General features: G+C 35.8%; 3 protein-coding genes and 1 pseudogene across 3 annotated transcripts; 1 reads left to right on the forward strand and 3 right to left on the reverse strand.

Annotated features, from left to right (window-relative positions):
* Positions 1 to 954: 954 nt before the first annotated feature.
* On the reverse strand, positions 955 to 6,409 carry LOC149741399 (uncharacterized). The gene is made up of 8 exons (XM_089889813.1): positions 6,192 to 6,409; positions 5,654 to 5,838; positions 5,110 to 5,235; positions 4,623 to 4,776; positions 4,012 to 4,185; positions 3,283 to 3,419; positions 1,618 to 1,765; positions 955 to 1,209 (listed from the first exon to the last, which is right to left on the reverse strand). Exons 1-8 carry the CDS (start codon positions 6,241 to 6,243, stop codon positions 1,175 to 1,177), a joined length of 1,011 nt encoding a protein of 336 aa, XP_089745939.1. The 5' UTR covers positions 6,244 to 6,409; the 3' UTR covers positions 955 to 1,174.
* A 2,167-nt stretch (positions 6,410 to 8,576) lies between these two features.
* Positions 8,577 to 12,648, forward strand: LOC149741400 (sperm flagella and cilia-associated protein 1-like). The gene is made up of 6 exons (XM_089889875.1): positions 8,577 to 8,792; positions 9,132 to 9,243; positions 9,832 to 9,976; positions 10,659 to 10,710; positions 11,416 to 11,591; positions 12,157 to 12,648. Exons 1-6 carry the CDS (start codon positions 8,678 to 8,680, stop codon positions 12,283 to 12,285), a joined length of 729 nt encoding a protein of 242 aa, XP_089746001.1. The 5' UTR covers positions 8,577 to 8,677; the 3' UTR covers positions 12,286 to 12,648.
* Positions 12,649 to 13,284: 636 nt separating this feature from the next.
* On the reverse strand, positions 13,285 to 15,075 carry LOC149741401 (aspartoacylase-like). Its single transcript, XM_089889863.1, has one exon. It carries the CDS (start codon positions 14,935 to 14,937, stop codon positions 14,014 to 14,016), a length of 924 nt encoding a protein of 307 aa, XP_089745989.1. The 5' UTR covers positions 14,938 to 15,075; the 3' UTR covers positions 13,285 to 14,013.
* Positions 15,076 to 15,886: 811 nt separating this feature from the next.
* Positions 15,887 to 17,111, reverse strand: LOC149741402 (aspartoacylase pseudogene; annotated as a pseudogene).
* Positions 17,112 to 17,332: the final 221 nt, after the last annotated feature.

The following is a 17,332-nucleotide window of genomic DNA, read 5'->3' on the forward strand; positions in this document are numbered from 1 at the left end:
ATGGGACATCTTTTTATTCTGTTTCTCGTCGCATTTGGTAGTAAGTAATGAACATGCAAAGAGTTATAATGACGTATATGCTCACGGTTCCCCTAAACCGTTGTTAATTGTTTAAAACACGATCAGGATATTTGAATAATAATGTGCTAAAGGTATCCCATCCTCCCCCACCCTACTATACAGTGATTTTTTGCATTTGGCATTTAAGGGAAAATCGTATGTCGATAATAGGTTTGAACACATCTTAATATTCAGTAAAAATTATGTCGTTTGGCTGCCTAATTTCATTCTCTTTGGTGTTTTAATTGATATGATCTGTTAGTGTATTCGAGGAGAAAAACCTAAATTCATGTGATGCTATCTGGCAATGCGCATGAGGTTACATGACACACCCAGCGTGTTTGTTGCATAAAATGACGCATTCATGTTTTTCGCCCTTCGTAATTAATAGTCCAATGTGTATCCACATACGGCGAGTCCATATAAGTTAATGGAACGGTGGCGATTATACGCTTATATAGAGCCTTGCCCATGGTTTGTGACCTAATCAACACCCTTAAAGGTTATTCTATATTACACAACAGCACGACTGATGACCTACGAGTTTGTGGACAAAACACGACTAGTTTTTGGCATAAAATCTCTGCTTCCTTTCACACACGCCTTGGGTCTGTTGTCAGTTTCATGCCAAATCCGATAAGAAATCTTAACTGTTTACACCTAACTGTTTACACCTCATACCTAAAGTTACTGGTTTGACGATACACATTAAACAACTTTTTTGTGGTTAAGAAAAGTTGGACGATGACAAGTGTAGAGAAAATCTAATAGAAATCTCACATTGTATGATTTATATATCTATTTCTTTTATAAATGTATTTAGCACCGTCTAGGGAATGAGACATATGAATTTATACTGAGCATTCTGAGCGAAAATGTGTGCAACAAAATTAGTTGGGTTTTTGCAATTTTATTTATTCACACAAAACGAAGTGTACGTTTGGCTGCAAAAGGCTACAAAACAGAAAATATGAAACGCACCAAGCACTGCCTTTAAAGGCCTACTGCAGAATACCGAAGCTAAAAGACGTTTAACGTTAATGTATACAGCAAAATATATCGCAGAAAACTAGTACGGCAACTCCGGAAGTCAATGCTATCCATCGTACATTAATCATGGTCGTTGTTTGTCACTTATGCTGCCTGGGGCTGAAAAACAAGGGTAAAGTTCATTTAAATTCTAGCACGACTTTATACTTAAGCTACTTGAATGATGCTAGGCCTACTGTGTCTTTGCGATGCGGGGCAACAATGGTCGTTATACAACGGTGTTTTGTTTCATACACCTCGTGCCCGCTTACGAGTTACAGCGTATATATATATCTTTGTGACGATTTGATTTTGGCTGTTTCATTTTTTAATGTTTTGGTCGACAATTTAGTCAACTCATTATACCACAATGTTGGAGTACTTGCAGTTGAGTGTCTTTCCCAAGGACACATGCTGCCAAATTTGTGGCACAGCAGACTATAACAGGCATACCAAGGCACCATTTTAGTAACATTTTTACTGGTTTAAACAGGATTTTTTGCTTGCACAAAAAATTTCGGTTTTTACCTGTTTGGATCATAACTGGTTGACTTGGGATGCCTCTTGTTCCGTCAGCATCGATTGCAACAAGCCGTACATTGTAAGAAGTGCTTGGTTGAAGTCCGTATATGCTTCCACTTATGTTCGAGCCGACTTCTACGTATGATAGAGAAGCCTATAGAAGTAAAAATAAAAAAATAAATACATAAAAAAATTAAAAATAAAAAAATAAAATAAATAAATAAATTTGAGGATATACCAGCATAAAAGCTATATTTATAGAGAGCTACATTAGAATTAATATAATTTCACAGAAACTATAAAAAATCATTGAACCAAAAGTAATTAAGCTGAAAAGCAATTAAATTTATTGCAATCTTTTATTAAAATATTTTATAACCACAAACTTAAAATATATGAGCTTTAAGATCTGAATACTGCTTATAAAAAACTGTTATTCTTTGCGGCTGTTTTATGTGACCTTTGTGGGCCCAAAACGATGGCTTTAAACGCTATTACCAGGCTAAGCCGGTGCGTCAGGTCGTTTATCTTGGTTTTAAGTAAACAGAAAACAAACAATGTCTGCTAAACCAACCTCATGACCAAACTAATTACGGTGGCAAAGTTGGTTTTATACAGATTAGCCGAACACGGAAAATGTTGATATAATTTGAAAAGGATTACGGTGTATTTGGAATAAAAGCGTTTTAATTGCGTTTTGTGGTCATGCCGATTCGTGTTTTAGTGTTTTATTTTTAATTCTTTGGTAACCGTTTTATTCTACGCGGGTAAGTTATACTATACAGTTTGGCAAGATACGGGACTTTTTAGGAGATTTAGGTCAGAGCTGGTACATTACCCTTTATAGTTGTCCAATATATGAAAAAGCTTATAAATCAGATTTAAATTGTAATCAAATAATATTGAACCCATATATATAGGGTGGGGGGAGATTGGACACTTTAAAATTCAAATATTCCAATCGTATTTTAAACAATAAACTACGGTCTATATGGCATTCGTAAGGATACAGTTTTATAATTTTTTAAATATTCTTTATTTACTACCAAATTGGAAGAGAAAATAGAATGAAAAACTGTCCTATCTTTCCCCACCCTATTATATAAATCATGTTTAAAATGTATTCAAATCGTATTGAACACACATTAGACATATGTACCTATAAATCATATTGAAGTTGGCCATTGAAACTTAAACATACAGGCTCGCTTGAAATAAATCTAGACTCGTACCACTAATGACCTATGGCAAGATCAAGGAAAACACAAAACACGCTTATAACCTGACGCAGGTCAAATGGTTTAACCGGAAATTTCATGCTACTTGATTTTTATGAACCGAATTAAACCTGCTTGTATCAGGTAACCCGTACTGTACATTTTTATAGGTTAAATGGGCACATCACTGATCTGTAAATACAGATAGCGATGCTCAAGCTTTATCTCAAGTCACCAAGTTAAAATAACGCCGAAAACGCTTCTAAAAGAGTCGGGTAAAATCGACCGCTGGACCAAAAATTCCGCCGACAGAAAATGCCTACGATTTTCTGTTGGTAAATGTCCCTTATTTATTTATAATTCAACATACTAGCTTAACGATTGAATTCCATTGGAAATGCCTACGATTTTCTGTTGGTATATGTCCCTTATTTTATTCAACATACTAGCTTACCGAGTGAATTATATTGGTATTAGCGATGGCTGCATCATAAACCTCGTAGGATGAAGCCTGGGCTGAAGCTGGGAATTGAACCGGTACCTCAGTGTCACTTCTGCCGTTTATAACGGTGATGGATGTTATTTCCTTTACTGCAAATAAGAGAAAGTTAAAATACTGGATTACAATATAGTGTATAATGAAACCCTACCAAAATAGTAAGGTGGGGAAGATGGAACACTTTTCAGTCCATTTTCTCGTTTAAACCAAGAACATTTAAATAATTTTATAACCGTATCCGTACCATTACCATAGACCATTATTAATTGTACAAAACCCGATCAGGATATTTGAATAATATGTGCTAAAAGTGTCCCAACCTCCCCAATCCGACTACATGATTAAATTCTAAATCAGAATAGTTTTGATATTTTATTTATAGTCTGAGCGAATTAATAAACCGGTACACTTATTCACAGAGAAACACAAATTATTTTTACGTTATAGTAGGGTGGGGGAAGATGGGACACCTTATCATTCTATTTTCTCGTCACATTTGGTAGTAAACAAAGAAAACTTAAATAATTGTAAAACCGTATCCTTACGACTGCCATAGACCTTTGTTAATTGTTCAAAACACGATCAGGATATTTAGATATTATGTGCTAAAGGTGTCCCATCTTCCCCCACCCTACTATATAATTTTATACAATATGGTTTAATATATACAACATTCTAACTTACGTCGGCACGTTGGTACAGCTCGTGTCCATCCACTTGCCATGCATACTGTGTACCATGCCCCGTCTCTAACAAAGTCATCGTTGCAGTCGAAGAAACACGCGCTCATTCTGCTGTTAAAACGGCTGCAGGAGAAATTTCCGTGGTTGGAAAACTCGGTGATTTCAACACATGCGCCTGAAAAGGGATTATATAGTTTGTGAGACCTGAATCAATGAATGTAATTTAATTTGTTCTCAAGTGGCCGAAAAAAGACATTCGTTATATCATGGGTGTTTCGTTTCATACACCTCGTGCCAGCTTACTTACTAGTTACCAGGAATGTTACTTTGTAGGTGATTATTTTTTTATGTGTGGCTGATAATAAGACAACCCATTAGTGACTACTTTTACCGCGCCAGTTGGTAGTAAACAAAGCATATTCACATATATTATAACGACTCCAAAAGAACGTTGGTAATGGTTAAAACAAGATCAGGCAATATGAGATATTGCTGAAGGTATTCATCTAACACTACAATGCTGTATGCGTGTATTATTTGAAAAGCTTACCTATATTTAAACGCTAAGCAATTACTAGCAGTATATATACAAATTTTAAACAGCGTTAATACCTGGACAATTTTTTTCGTCGCTGCCATCGGGACAATCCTTTGATTTATCACACCACCAAGATTCGTCGATGCAATCTTTTTCTGGTGTGTCACAAGTGAAGTTCCCCACACCACAAGCCCCTACAGGCGTTGGTGCAGTGGGTGCTGGTGTAGTCTGTGTAGAAAAAAGTTTTTTTTTATTTAATCAGTATTTTTTAATATGATATAAATCGTGTCTTAAACAATTAGCATTTACGTGTTTTAAACAATTAACAACCTCCTATGGGAGCCGTGAGGATACGGTTTTATACTTCTTTGAATGTTCTTTGTTTACCACTAAATGGGACAAGAAAATAGAATGAAAACGCATCCCATTTTCCCCCACCCTACTGTATGAACAACTATAAACCGATTTGTATTTTTTTTTTCCCAACAACAACATACTATATAGTGCATGAATAAAAAATAAGTTGACTTTTATTTTATATAGGTGAGTGTGAATTCTTACCGTTGTGGTTATTCTTGCTGGGAAAGTTCTAGTTCGACCAGGCAGGCCTTGGGCGCTCATGCGGCCGAAGCGGTCTACACATACAACACGCACGGCGTAAATTGTTTTTGGTTGCACGCTGCGAATCTGTAACGAACAGCAGTAAAAGGTTTATTAGAAACTATATACCGTTTCCGTACTTTGTTCTCCAGGCTATGTTTTTACGACTTAATAACAATTGCTAATGTAAAAGTTTGACAAGATTTATATATGCCTTGGTAATTTAGCTAAAGCAATCGCGTGAAATTAGTTTTAGTTAACGATGATAACAGCACGTTATTGCAAAAATAAAAAGGAAAAAAACTGACAAACAACATTTGTTAGAGCGATAGTAATAAACGACATATTAAGAAATAAAAATGTAGACACTGTATAATTCGAATTCGAATTTGTAAAGCGTCTTGTGTTTAACCTAAAGGTGATGACATCAAGGCTCGTCGCTGCTAGAATTTAGCCCCCCACGTGAAGGTAAATAAGTTACATTTATTTAATATTTAAATCTTACCCATAGATGATCCTGAGTTAGGTTAACGTAAGTTCGAAAAGGTGGGTTGTTGATGCCGGTGGAAAGAAACACATTGTAACTTGCAGCATCAGGAGCGTCGTCCCATCTCACTTTGAAACTGGTTGATCTCACATCGTTCCATGAAATACGGGTGTTGGTTGGGGGTTGTGGGGGTGGAGGGAGTACTATAAACATGAATAGGAGTCAAAATGCGTATGTTGTGTATACATATTAGAGTATGCGGTTATACTTAAGAATGAAGAACACATGTTCCTTAAAATCGTTTGCTGTAAAAAGAAAACCCTGTATTCTGAATAAAAATACTCGAAACTTAACACTTAATGTTTTTTTAGAAGCAACAACAAAACTTTTGTGCGACCAAAATTCAATCGACAATACACATATTTAAAACTGCAGTACGTGCGCCAAACAGCAATGTTACAATTCAGTTAAATTTCCACCATTTGTAACTAGAATAAAACTAAGAAATTATTGCTATGTATTACAGCATAGCATCTGAACATTGAGTTCTACGTACCTGCTCCTTGGCACAAAGTAACCAGCAATGCAAGGGTGAGAATCAAAACCATGATGAAAAGTTGCTGTCGTTTAGTTCTTCGTTAAAGCTTCACTTCTCTCGTCTGAAATCTTGGCCTCTGCGCGTCGTATTTATAATGCTCCGTGACCTTTCACAAAACTTTTTTCGCAACAGAAAAAGAGGGTTTTGGAAGAAGATTGATTCGCAAAATTTGGTAGCCGGAGTTTGCCCTTAGTGTATGGATAAGTAGAAATTGAACCGATTTCGCCATACTATATTCTGAGCTGAATGTCATCAAGACCATCTCTTTCAAGAAATTTGTTGTTGTTGTGAAAAACAAGTCGCCGTTATGATAATTAAAAACTGTTGCTTACACTTCGAAAAAAAATCATTGGAAATTACATTTAAATGCATAAGATTTAAAAAAAACGTTCAATAATTCATGCAATATTAAATCATATAGACTTTACGAATAGAAACAAGCGTTTATTTGCATAAACGTATAAACATTTCGTTAGCAACCAGACGCAAAAATTCGCAATAACGTACCAGCGTTTCGTTTCACTCATAGCTCTTTAGCGCCATGTGTGACAAAGATTCGGCCGCACAAAGACTTATTTCATTCAACTTCGTTTGTCTCGAGGAATATAAGTTTCCAGATTAAAGCTTAACTTCTGTAAATATTGCCTTTGTTTCAGTTTAGAAAAACATAAAGGTGAAAGCATTAAAAACACCGCCAAGTTACGTCATTATTGGCAAATAAATCATGAATGATATCATAAAACGAGCTTTGTTTTTGCGTTAATCTCACGTATACAAGCCATTCGCCTTAACAATTACTGGAAAACTTGTTACGTTACGCGCGTTGCGTCAGCAACAACAACTGGATCAAGTGACGCATTTATCTATGACGTAATCAACAGCACGTAACGTAATTACACCCCTTGTCCATTCTCAATACAAAGCCGTTATATGAAAATGCGGGAAACCAGTTTTCTATTACAGGATTGAATAGAATTAAAACACACCTTATTTATAAACTTAAAATCCGTAGCACACAATTAAAATTTGAACGAAAAATTCCCGATATTTTTTACCCATTTAATAAAGCGACCGATTTGGCTAAAAATATGTAACTTGAATGGTCTTATCATAAAGAGATAATGCTTTAAATACGTATGACGTTTTAGCACGGGACAATAACGTATGTGTTATAATCGCCTTCTTTAGCTGGGTCATTCTATTTTTAAACCAAGTTAATGTAAGGAAACGGTAGAATTGTCCAGAATATACGCTACCAGTGAGAAATACAAATACGTTGCTATTTCAAGTTGTCGTTTCTCAATTGCGTTTCCGCGGATTAGAGCTGACCCTGGCCTTTAACCACGATAATTCCGTTTAATCCGGTATTTAGTTTCTGTGGGTGGGTATTTCAAGTTAAGCCGATTCCATTACATTTCAATCTAACTGTTTATACCACACAGCTGCGGGTTCTATCAGGTAATGTATAAATTGCAAACATTTCCGCTAAGGTTTCGATAATAATAAAGTTAGATTGAAAGTAATTAGGAAGAACTCTAACTTATTTCTCCTTAAGAGATAAGACAACACGAGGTAATGGATTCAAGGCTCGACGCTGCTACCATTGTGGGCGTATGTGTCCTTGGGCAAGACACTTAACGACAATTGCTCCAACCCAGTGGTTACTAATGGGTTGTCCAAATTATCAGCCATACATAAAAAATGAAAGAGTCCCCCCCAAAAAATCACTTACAAAGTAACATACATGGTAACTCGTAGGCTGGCACGAGGTGTTAAACCCGTGTGATAACGACTGTCGTTTTTCTGCCACGCTAGGTTAAAGTAAGTTACATTTATTCATTCATTCAACACAGTTGGTCAGCATTTTTGACCAAAGGCTTTGGTTTGGACAATCCAGTAGTAACCACTGGGTTAGAGCAATTGCCGTTAAGTGTCTTGCGCAAGGAAACATACCCATAATGGTAACAGCCTATATATGTGTGTGTGGGCAATACTTACTAGTACAAAAGGTATTATCGTATTGTAAAACCAACGTTTTTATATAGATATTGATTTAACCACATATTACTGTAAACGGATACTTTCATATTCCAGAAACAATTCTCAGCGTCAGCCAAAAGCAATAAAACATGCTCCCCGATTTACGGTAATCACCTGCGACACCCAGTGTAGTATTTTGTAACGTAGCAAAAAACGACGCCATAACAAACAAAAACTGTTTTTGTAATTCTCAATTTAACTTGATTTCGCCCGTTTTTTCGACAGTTTATGGTCCATTATTTCATGCGATTATATTTAAAGTATATGCAATTAGTGATTTTGGAGTTTTTAATTAGTTGACGTAACTCTAACGCGACTTTTTTGGCGCTTATACCAGAGTTGCTACTTGTCTTTGTCTTTCCAGATTGATATAAAAAAATAATTCCGGAATAAGCGCATTTAAAATGGCATTCGATGAACAGTTAGATGAAGAATCAATGCAATCTTTGTTTGCTTGGATAGACGACATACCACTTTCAAGAAAAAAGAAAAACATTACACGCGATTTTAGCGACGGACGTTAGTATTTTGTATTTTACAATTTAAATCAAAATTGACATAAGAGATATTTTAAATCCTTTATTATTATTGAAACACTTGACCCTATACATCCCTATACCTAAATTTGACGATAGTCTTTTGCCCTTATACCCAAATTTGAAGCTGCAAAACTAAGTCTTTATTTCGCTATTGTATTATAAGTGTAACTTTTCAGGGGTACCTAACATATTTTTTCCTGTTTTATTAGTACAATTATGCTCACATGTTATCTGCCTGATAAATAAATGTCTTTTTAATGTAATCTTTGATTGACATGCTATTTTATATCATATATAAATTCACTACATGACTTTACAGTTCTCGTGGCTGAAATTGTGTTTCATTTCTTCCCTAAAATGGTGGAACTGCATAACTACGTCTCAGCTAACTCAGTCAATCAAAAAATGAATAATTGGGGAACTTTAAACAGGTATGTATGTACATTGTGACAAAATTACTTATTTTTTACAAAGATTTTATCCTTGTTTTAGCTATTAAAAAAATGAATTTAAAAAAATTAATGTAACTTGATTTTCCTCACGTAACGGAGCAACACCAGTGGTTATAACACAATTGTTCTGTAAAAACAAAAAAAAAAAAAATAACATATCCAGATTAAAAAAATGAACGAGCAGGACATTAAAGTTTGGATTTTTTTTTTAAATTCGTTGTATTTTTTCCAATTCAGAAACATTCTGTATTTCACATTTTTTGCTAATTCAGAAGAAAATTTGGTTATCAATACTGAAACATTAAACCTTAGAAAGTTTGCAAAAAAATTTGCTTAATTCTTTTTTTTCAAGTTTTCATTAGGAAAAAAGCAAATGTTTTATTCTAGTGTGTGTCATCAAAACCAATTATAAAAGTTAGCACACAATTATGGTATGTGAACATTCTACGAAACAAAGATGTCCTTTAGATAAAGTTGGTAAACCACCGATTTTAACATAGCCTAAAATTTTGGAAGTTTGTTAAATTATTATTTAATACAGTATTTTAAAACCTCATAACTTTTCAGAAAAGTTTTGTCGAAATTGGATTTTCAAGTTCCCGCTGATATAATGCGAAAAATAGCCGAATGCACTTCTGGCATTGTAGAAATATTCCTTTTCGGTTTATGGCAGAAAATTGACCACCATTTAGTTAAAACCAGAAAAGTGCCTGTGAGTTGCAATCATTCTGTTATAATGTTTAACTTAGCTATAGAAAAACTGTGCGTGAAGTAAAGTGTAACTTTATACCGAATTGATTTTATGTGCAAATTCTCTATTTAAAACACTGTTTGTTAAACTGAAACTGTTGAGAGCAATTGTAATCGACAATAGGTACTCCTGTTATTAATGTTAATACATATACACTCATAAAGTGGATAGCGGGTTAGTATCATAGTTGTCTAATGCTTTGTATAATACTGACAGTTCTATCCTAATCTTGAAATTATGGTATAAAAGGCTGGTTTATCTAGTCAAGTGAGTACATTATATAATCTATTATTGTGTTATAGTATCAGAACGTCCTGGCCTAATATTTAAAGTAAACCAAATTTTTATTACACATTAACTTATATACCAGGATATATGGTGTTTAAATTTAAATACAAACATTTCAGCCTATATATAAGACACAATTATCCTTTTTTCAAATATTGCGGTTTGACAACTAAAACCATCTATAGTGATGTTAGAAGTTAAACTGAAACGTTTAAAATTAAATACCACTGGTATATATATATATATATATACTGGTATGGGCTATGTTTGAATTTAAACTGACCAGATAATTCATTTTTATACACCCAAGCTTTTTTGACTATCTATCTATCTTAGAAACAATATTATTTTACAGCAAGGATATACACCTGATAGACCATACTACAATGCAAGATCAGCAGACAAAGGTGATTTTATTTTGAATGAATGAATGTAACTTACTTTATCCTCCTGTTGCCTTGCCCAAAGACACATACGCCCACAGTGGTAGCAGCGTCGAGCCTTGAACCCATTACCTCTGGGTTACAGGCAGGCGTGCTAACCACTATGCCACGGCGCCGGATTTTGCTTGTCATGCTTGTCAAAATACATTGCAACACAAAGTAACATACATGGTAACTCGTAAGCTGGCATGTGGTGTATGAAACAGAACACTTATGTTTATGACTATTGTTTTCTGGCCATGTGAGGATAAAGTAAGCAACTTTCATTCACATTGCAATTTAAGCCATAAATCAACAAAGTTTCAACACAAAAGTTGCGACTACTTATGTGGTAGATTACCAATTCAAACTTTTTACAAGAAAAACTACTGGTTTGATTCCGTAGCCTGCCTCTAGCCAAGAGGTAAGGGTTCGAGGCTCACTTTGTTGGGATGTGTTCAGGAAAAAGCACTTAACAGCAATTTCTCCAACTGAATCGTCCCTTTAATTGTTAACCATCCAAAAACTATCACCCATAAAGTTACATAAGGGGTAACTCGTAACCGAGAACGAGTTGTTATGAAACATAACAACATGTTAAAATAACTTAAAAAATACAAAAAAAAAACAAAAAAATATTGACTAAGGTTACACATTCATTTATTTATGTTACCATACTACATGCCACAGCACAAGCCAATGCTAACATTGGAAGCAAACCAAACTCCCAACCAGACCAGACAGAATACATAGTAAAGAACCCAGTACCTCTTGCTCAGCTTGAACTAAGCGGACTTGACAACCAAACACGATTTATTTTGGAGGAAAAAGAACAAGCGTTACTTGCCTCTCAAGAAACGGTCCAGGTTAGATCATGATGTTATTTGCTTCGTTTTTATCATTTTCCAATTTTTGGATCAAATTTTTGAGTATGCTCTTCATGGTAAGTCTTTATGATCAGTTTTATTGCAGTTAATTTTTGCGTTAAATTATAGAAAGCCTAAATAATGTAAGTTTTTAAAGTATTTAATAAACTATATTGCTGACAAGTAAGAAATAAGATAATCTACTAAGGTAGCATAAATTACCTCAGCTTTTATGGATTATTAAAGCTGTTCAAATTAGGCTCGTTGCTGCTACAATTGTGGGCGTATGTGTCCTTGGGTAAGAGTTGCTCCAACCCAGTGGTCACTAAAGGGTTTTCGTTATCAGCCATTACATAAAAATATATTCCTAAAAATTATTAACTCACAAAGTAACATACATGGTAACTTGTAAGCTGGCACGAGGTGTATAAAACGAAACACCCATGTTGTAACGCCTGTCGTTTTCCAAGCAACGCGAGGATAGAGCAAGTTACATTCATTCATTATGAATTATCAAACCTTAACATATTAAGTTCCTACAGCTGACACAGTCACTATTGTTCAGATTCTTCAAGTAAAAATAAGGAGACTGGAACACCTGCTTAAGTTAAAGGATATGCGACTACAAGACATGGAGCAACGAATGACACGTTACGACTCTATTTCGACCGTCCAGTCCAACCCACGACATTAGTGTTTTGTTCTATTTCGTCTAAGTTTCTATAAAGCGTGAATTTAGTTTTCTGGTAATGCGTTTTTCATGCAGCACTTATGATGTGCAGTCGTTGGTTCTCTAGCGGGTATTTTTGGTTTCATACACGATTTTTATTATTTTAAACGTTAGATATGTTTTATATTAATTCTATATTGTACATATACTATCGGATTTGAAGTGGTATGTTTTCAGCCGTTGTTCAGCGAAAAGGTAAAACATATTTCTTGTAATAATGACAGACGATTTTGGGTAAGCCATATAAACGGACAAAGTGGTTTAATTTAAATTTGGTATACCTTCTTGCCAAAATAAATGCATCATAATAAATAGTTTTACACTGGACTTTTTCATTCTTATTCTTGTAACGTTTATACAAGTTAAAAAAGACCAAAAAGGTAACTTCTGCTAACGATTTTTAATACTAGGCTATCATTTGTATGTTGTTGTAACTCGTAAGCTGGTATGAAAAAGAACACCGTGAAACCTTACGTTCCAGTTATAATGACTGTCGTTGTTTCACCACGCGAGGATGAATAATTTTCATACTCGATACCCGTAGTTTCGTACAACACACGTCGAACTTGGGATTCGAGCTCAGAACCCGGTGATCACATGGTGGAAGCTGTTACCATTATACTAAGCCGACAATGACTGTTACATCGGTTCAGAAAACACAATTAACCGAAACGCGCTTTGTTATGCGCGATAGGTCAAAAGAAAAACTTCTATTGTACTTATACAGTAGGGTGGGAGAAGATGGGACACCTTTTAACTGTATTTTCTCGTCCCATTTATCAGTAAACAAAAAACATTCAAAGAATTATAAAACTATATCCCCACGACTCACATAGACCGTTGTTAATTGTTTAAAACACGATCAGGAATCAGGATACTTGAATATTATGTGCTAAAGGTTTCCCAACTTCCCCCACCCCACTATATGTGTTTTAATTGTGTAGTTTTAATAACCGATGTATATAATATTAATTTTTTTTATTTATTTTAGCAATACAGTAACGACGATCAGGTTAATTAAAGCAGCGAAGAAATGGAGAATTAGCAGCAAAACTGCGGTGGTTAAAACACTTAGACATATACAGTATAGGGTGGGGAAAGATGGGACACCTTTTCAATCTATTTTCTTGTCTCATTTGGTTGTATGCAATAAAGAATTATAATACTATATCCTGACGACTTTGATGACATTGTTAATTGTTTAAAACACGATCGGGAAATATGGGATATTGTATGTTAACGTATCCCATCTTACCCCACAGTACTTAGAATCAGCATTTTTGTGTTGCTTTCATGAAGTCATATAGCATATTGTCAAGGTACAAACAATGAATATATATAATGTATATGAAATCAGGAAACATATTGGTCGTTTTTGAATTTACTCCCGTATTCGCATTTCAAACAAAATAGCCTGGAATGTTTGGCTTTGAACTGCCTTTATTAAGTATGTAACTTGTATTTACATTAGCTTTACAGACCAGCAGATGTTTCTTCATTTAGTGGAAACAGATGAAGTATACAGTTTGCCAGTGAGCATTTCTTTGCACGACGTCGGTATTTCCTGGTTGTGGATACTGTTGCAAATTTCCTGCTACGTTGGCATCACCATTGCATTTGGTATGTCATCAATTTTACTATTAAGAATTAAAACTGCGAACGTAAGCAATGTACTGAATGCCCTGTTGTATATTATTCAAGTTTCAGTGCAGGCAATGACATATGCACTTTGTTGGTTAAATGAAAAGCAATCCCTTTCTCATAATAGGCAGCTTCGTTCACAAACATCGGGTATACAGATTCTTCAACTCCTACGTCATCAATAACGTCACCCAGAGTGACGTCATCGCCATTAAATCTGCGGAACACAGTGGACGACCTTGTTAGCGGTTTCCAATCCTGGTCTTGAAGATTTTGATGTATCATGCCAGCAATATCACCTTGCGAGTTTCTGGGAAAATCGATCTTTATGAATGTCTTGTAGCCCTCTATTTGGCAAGAGTCAAAGCATACACCTTGGTTGTACTTATCTATAAACTCAAGCGACAGATTTACTGCCTTTTCTTGTAAGTCCATGATATCGGCACGCACTACCGCTTGTGGTTGTGGCCCAACTTCAATAGCAATGCCGCGCTTAACCATGCAGCGTGTATCGCCATATTCGACGCTGCCGCCGAGAATCCAAATCCTACAAACCCCTTTCGGGAAAGCTTGCTGGATATATCTGCACATGTGCAACGAAAAGCCGTCTAATTCTTCAACAATTAAACACACTTGAGAATTTGAAGTTGTATTATGTAAATCTAGAATGAATGTTGAACCATTCATTTCTGCAAACTTTTCGTTCATTTCTCTCGCCCGTTTCACCTCATACGACAATTCCGTATCTGCCAGCACTGATTTTAAATTCTCTTCAGTAAACTGGCGATTCAAGTCGCAGTCTTTGTATCGTCTACATAACTTAATTGCTTCCACATTAGAAAGATACGGAATTACTTCGCAAGTCTTCGCGGTTAACGGCGAACCATTCAACCATTTTCTTACCAAGCAAACTCCTGACATTTCGTCGCCATGCGTCCCGCCAAGTACAATAACATCTTTCACCTTTACTGACATTTTAAAATCACTGTTGTTTCACTGCAAGACTCAATCCCTTTATGCCCGTATCGTCGAAACGGTAAGAGTTAAATATTTACCAATGGCGACTGCAACATTCGGTAACAGTACTTACTTGTTAAATGAAGCAGCCAAACACGAACTCAACACGAAAATCGCAAGGACTCAAGTGATAGCATAGCCTGAATAGATTTCTATTGAAAAAGGCGATAAACGAGAGAACTCAAGAAAAAGACATCAAGACCAAGGTATAAGAATTTGATGCATAGTATTTCCAACGTCGAGTATTTTACACGAAAAATCCCTATTTGAGAACTAACACGAGTTTCGGTTACGTACTTTTAATAACCAAAACGTAAAAAAACATAACATAAATTAGGCTACATAAATCTCTTCGGATACATCAACCACGATCAGATAAATTAAAGCAACGAAAGGGAACCGGTAGCAAAACAACCATCGTTCCTATATTTTGGAGAATATTGCCATTGGCAGTAACTAATGTTTTGTTTATATAATACCTGTATCCTCGTGACGCTAAAAGAACGTTGTTAATTATTTGAAACACGATCAGTAAATATGGGATATTTTGTGTTAACGTATCCCATCTCACCCCACAGGACTATATATCAGTTTCTTCTGTTTCTGGTATGAAGCCATGGTGTGTGGTACAAATACACACAATGCATATAATCGGGGAAACCTTGGTTCTCGACAATTTAACCAGACAAGCTAAGGGGTTTGGCCCCCAGAGGTAGTTATAATATACACTATAGTATAGCGTACTGAGGTAGCGTTATATAGGTGGTCATGCTTGCGAATTTGCTTGCAATTTGGGCGAAATAGACTGAAATATTTGACTTTGAATGGCCTTCATTGAGTCGTTTGCTTTAAACTGACGTGGACTTCATAGTTTGGTAGATAGTTACGCATTCAGTGGAAACAAGATAAACAGTGTGTCAGTAAAACCTGACGCTACAAGACGCTGAATACAATTTCCTGTTTTGTAGAAATTAATACCACAGATGGTATCATTCATTTTACCATGCTCAATTAAAACTGCGATTGTATAAGAAAACTTAGGCGTTGTATATTAATTATTTAATTTCAGTGTAGGCAATGTCACACACGTTTTGTTGGCCAAATAAAAAGCAATCCCCTTCTCATAATAGGCAGCTTCGTTCACAAACATCGGGTATACAGATTCTTCAACACCTACGTCATCAGTGACATCACGCAGAGTGACGTCATCGCCATTAAACATGCGCAACACCTTAGAAGACCTTGTTAGTGGTTTCCAATCCTGGTCCTGAAGATTTTGATGTATCATGCCAGCAATATCACCGTGCGAGTCTCGGGGAAAATCGACTTTTTTGGACCTCGTGTAGCCGTCTATTTGGCAGGAGTCAAAGCATACACCCTTGTTGCACTTATCTATGAACTCAAGCGAGAGCTTCACTGCTTTTTCCTGTAAGTCTATGATATCGGCACGCAGTACCCCTTGTGGTTGTGGTCCAACTTCAATAGTAATACCGCGCTTAACCATACAGAGGGTATCGCCATTTATTACACCACCGTCGAGCATCAGAATTCTACAAACGTCTTTGGGGAAAGCTTGCTGGATATATCTGCACATGTGCAACGTAAAACTGTCCAAGGCGTCAACAATTAAGCACAGTTGAGAATTCGAAGTTGTATTATGTAAATCAACAACGAATCTTGTACCACTCGTATCTGCAAATTTTTCGTTCATTTCTCTCGCCCGTTTTACTTCATACGATAATTCCCCATCTGCCAGCGCTGATTTTAAATTCTCTTCAGTAAACTGCCGGTTCAAATCGCAGTCTTTGTATCGTCTGCATAACTTTATTGCTTCCACATTACAAAGATACGGATTTACTTCGCAGGTTTCTGCGGTTAACGGCGGGCCATTTAACCATTTCCGTACCAAGCAAACTCCTGACATTTCATCGCCATGCGTTCCGCCTAGTACAATAACATCTTCGATCTTTACTGATGTTTCCATTTTAAATCACTGTTGCGCAGTGCACGATTCCGTCACAGGCCGTATTATAATATTTACCAATGGCGAAGGCAACATTCGATAATGGTACCAACAGCACAGCAGCATATGCTGATGACGACGTATTAACATAGCATAGAGAGAATTAGATTTGTAAAAGGCGATAAATGAGAGAACGCAAGAAAAAGGCGCTAAAGTACATGTTGCAATATTCAATCATGAACACCGGCTTATTGCCTTTGACTGAAGTCGTGGTGTATTCACTTGGTTCATGAACGTAAATGTTAAGTAGTCTTAGCAGTTTTTGTTTACTATACCTATAGTACAGTTTGAATTGGTACTTTAACTGGTATAACTTAAGTTTTACATAAC

This window comes from Ciona robusta, chromosome 1 (assembly GCF_009617815.1).
Source record: "Ciona robusta chromosome 1, ASM961781v2".
Taxonomy (NCBI): Eukaryota; Metazoa; Chordata; class Ascidiacea; order Phlebobranchia; family Cionidae; genus Ciona; species Ciona robusta.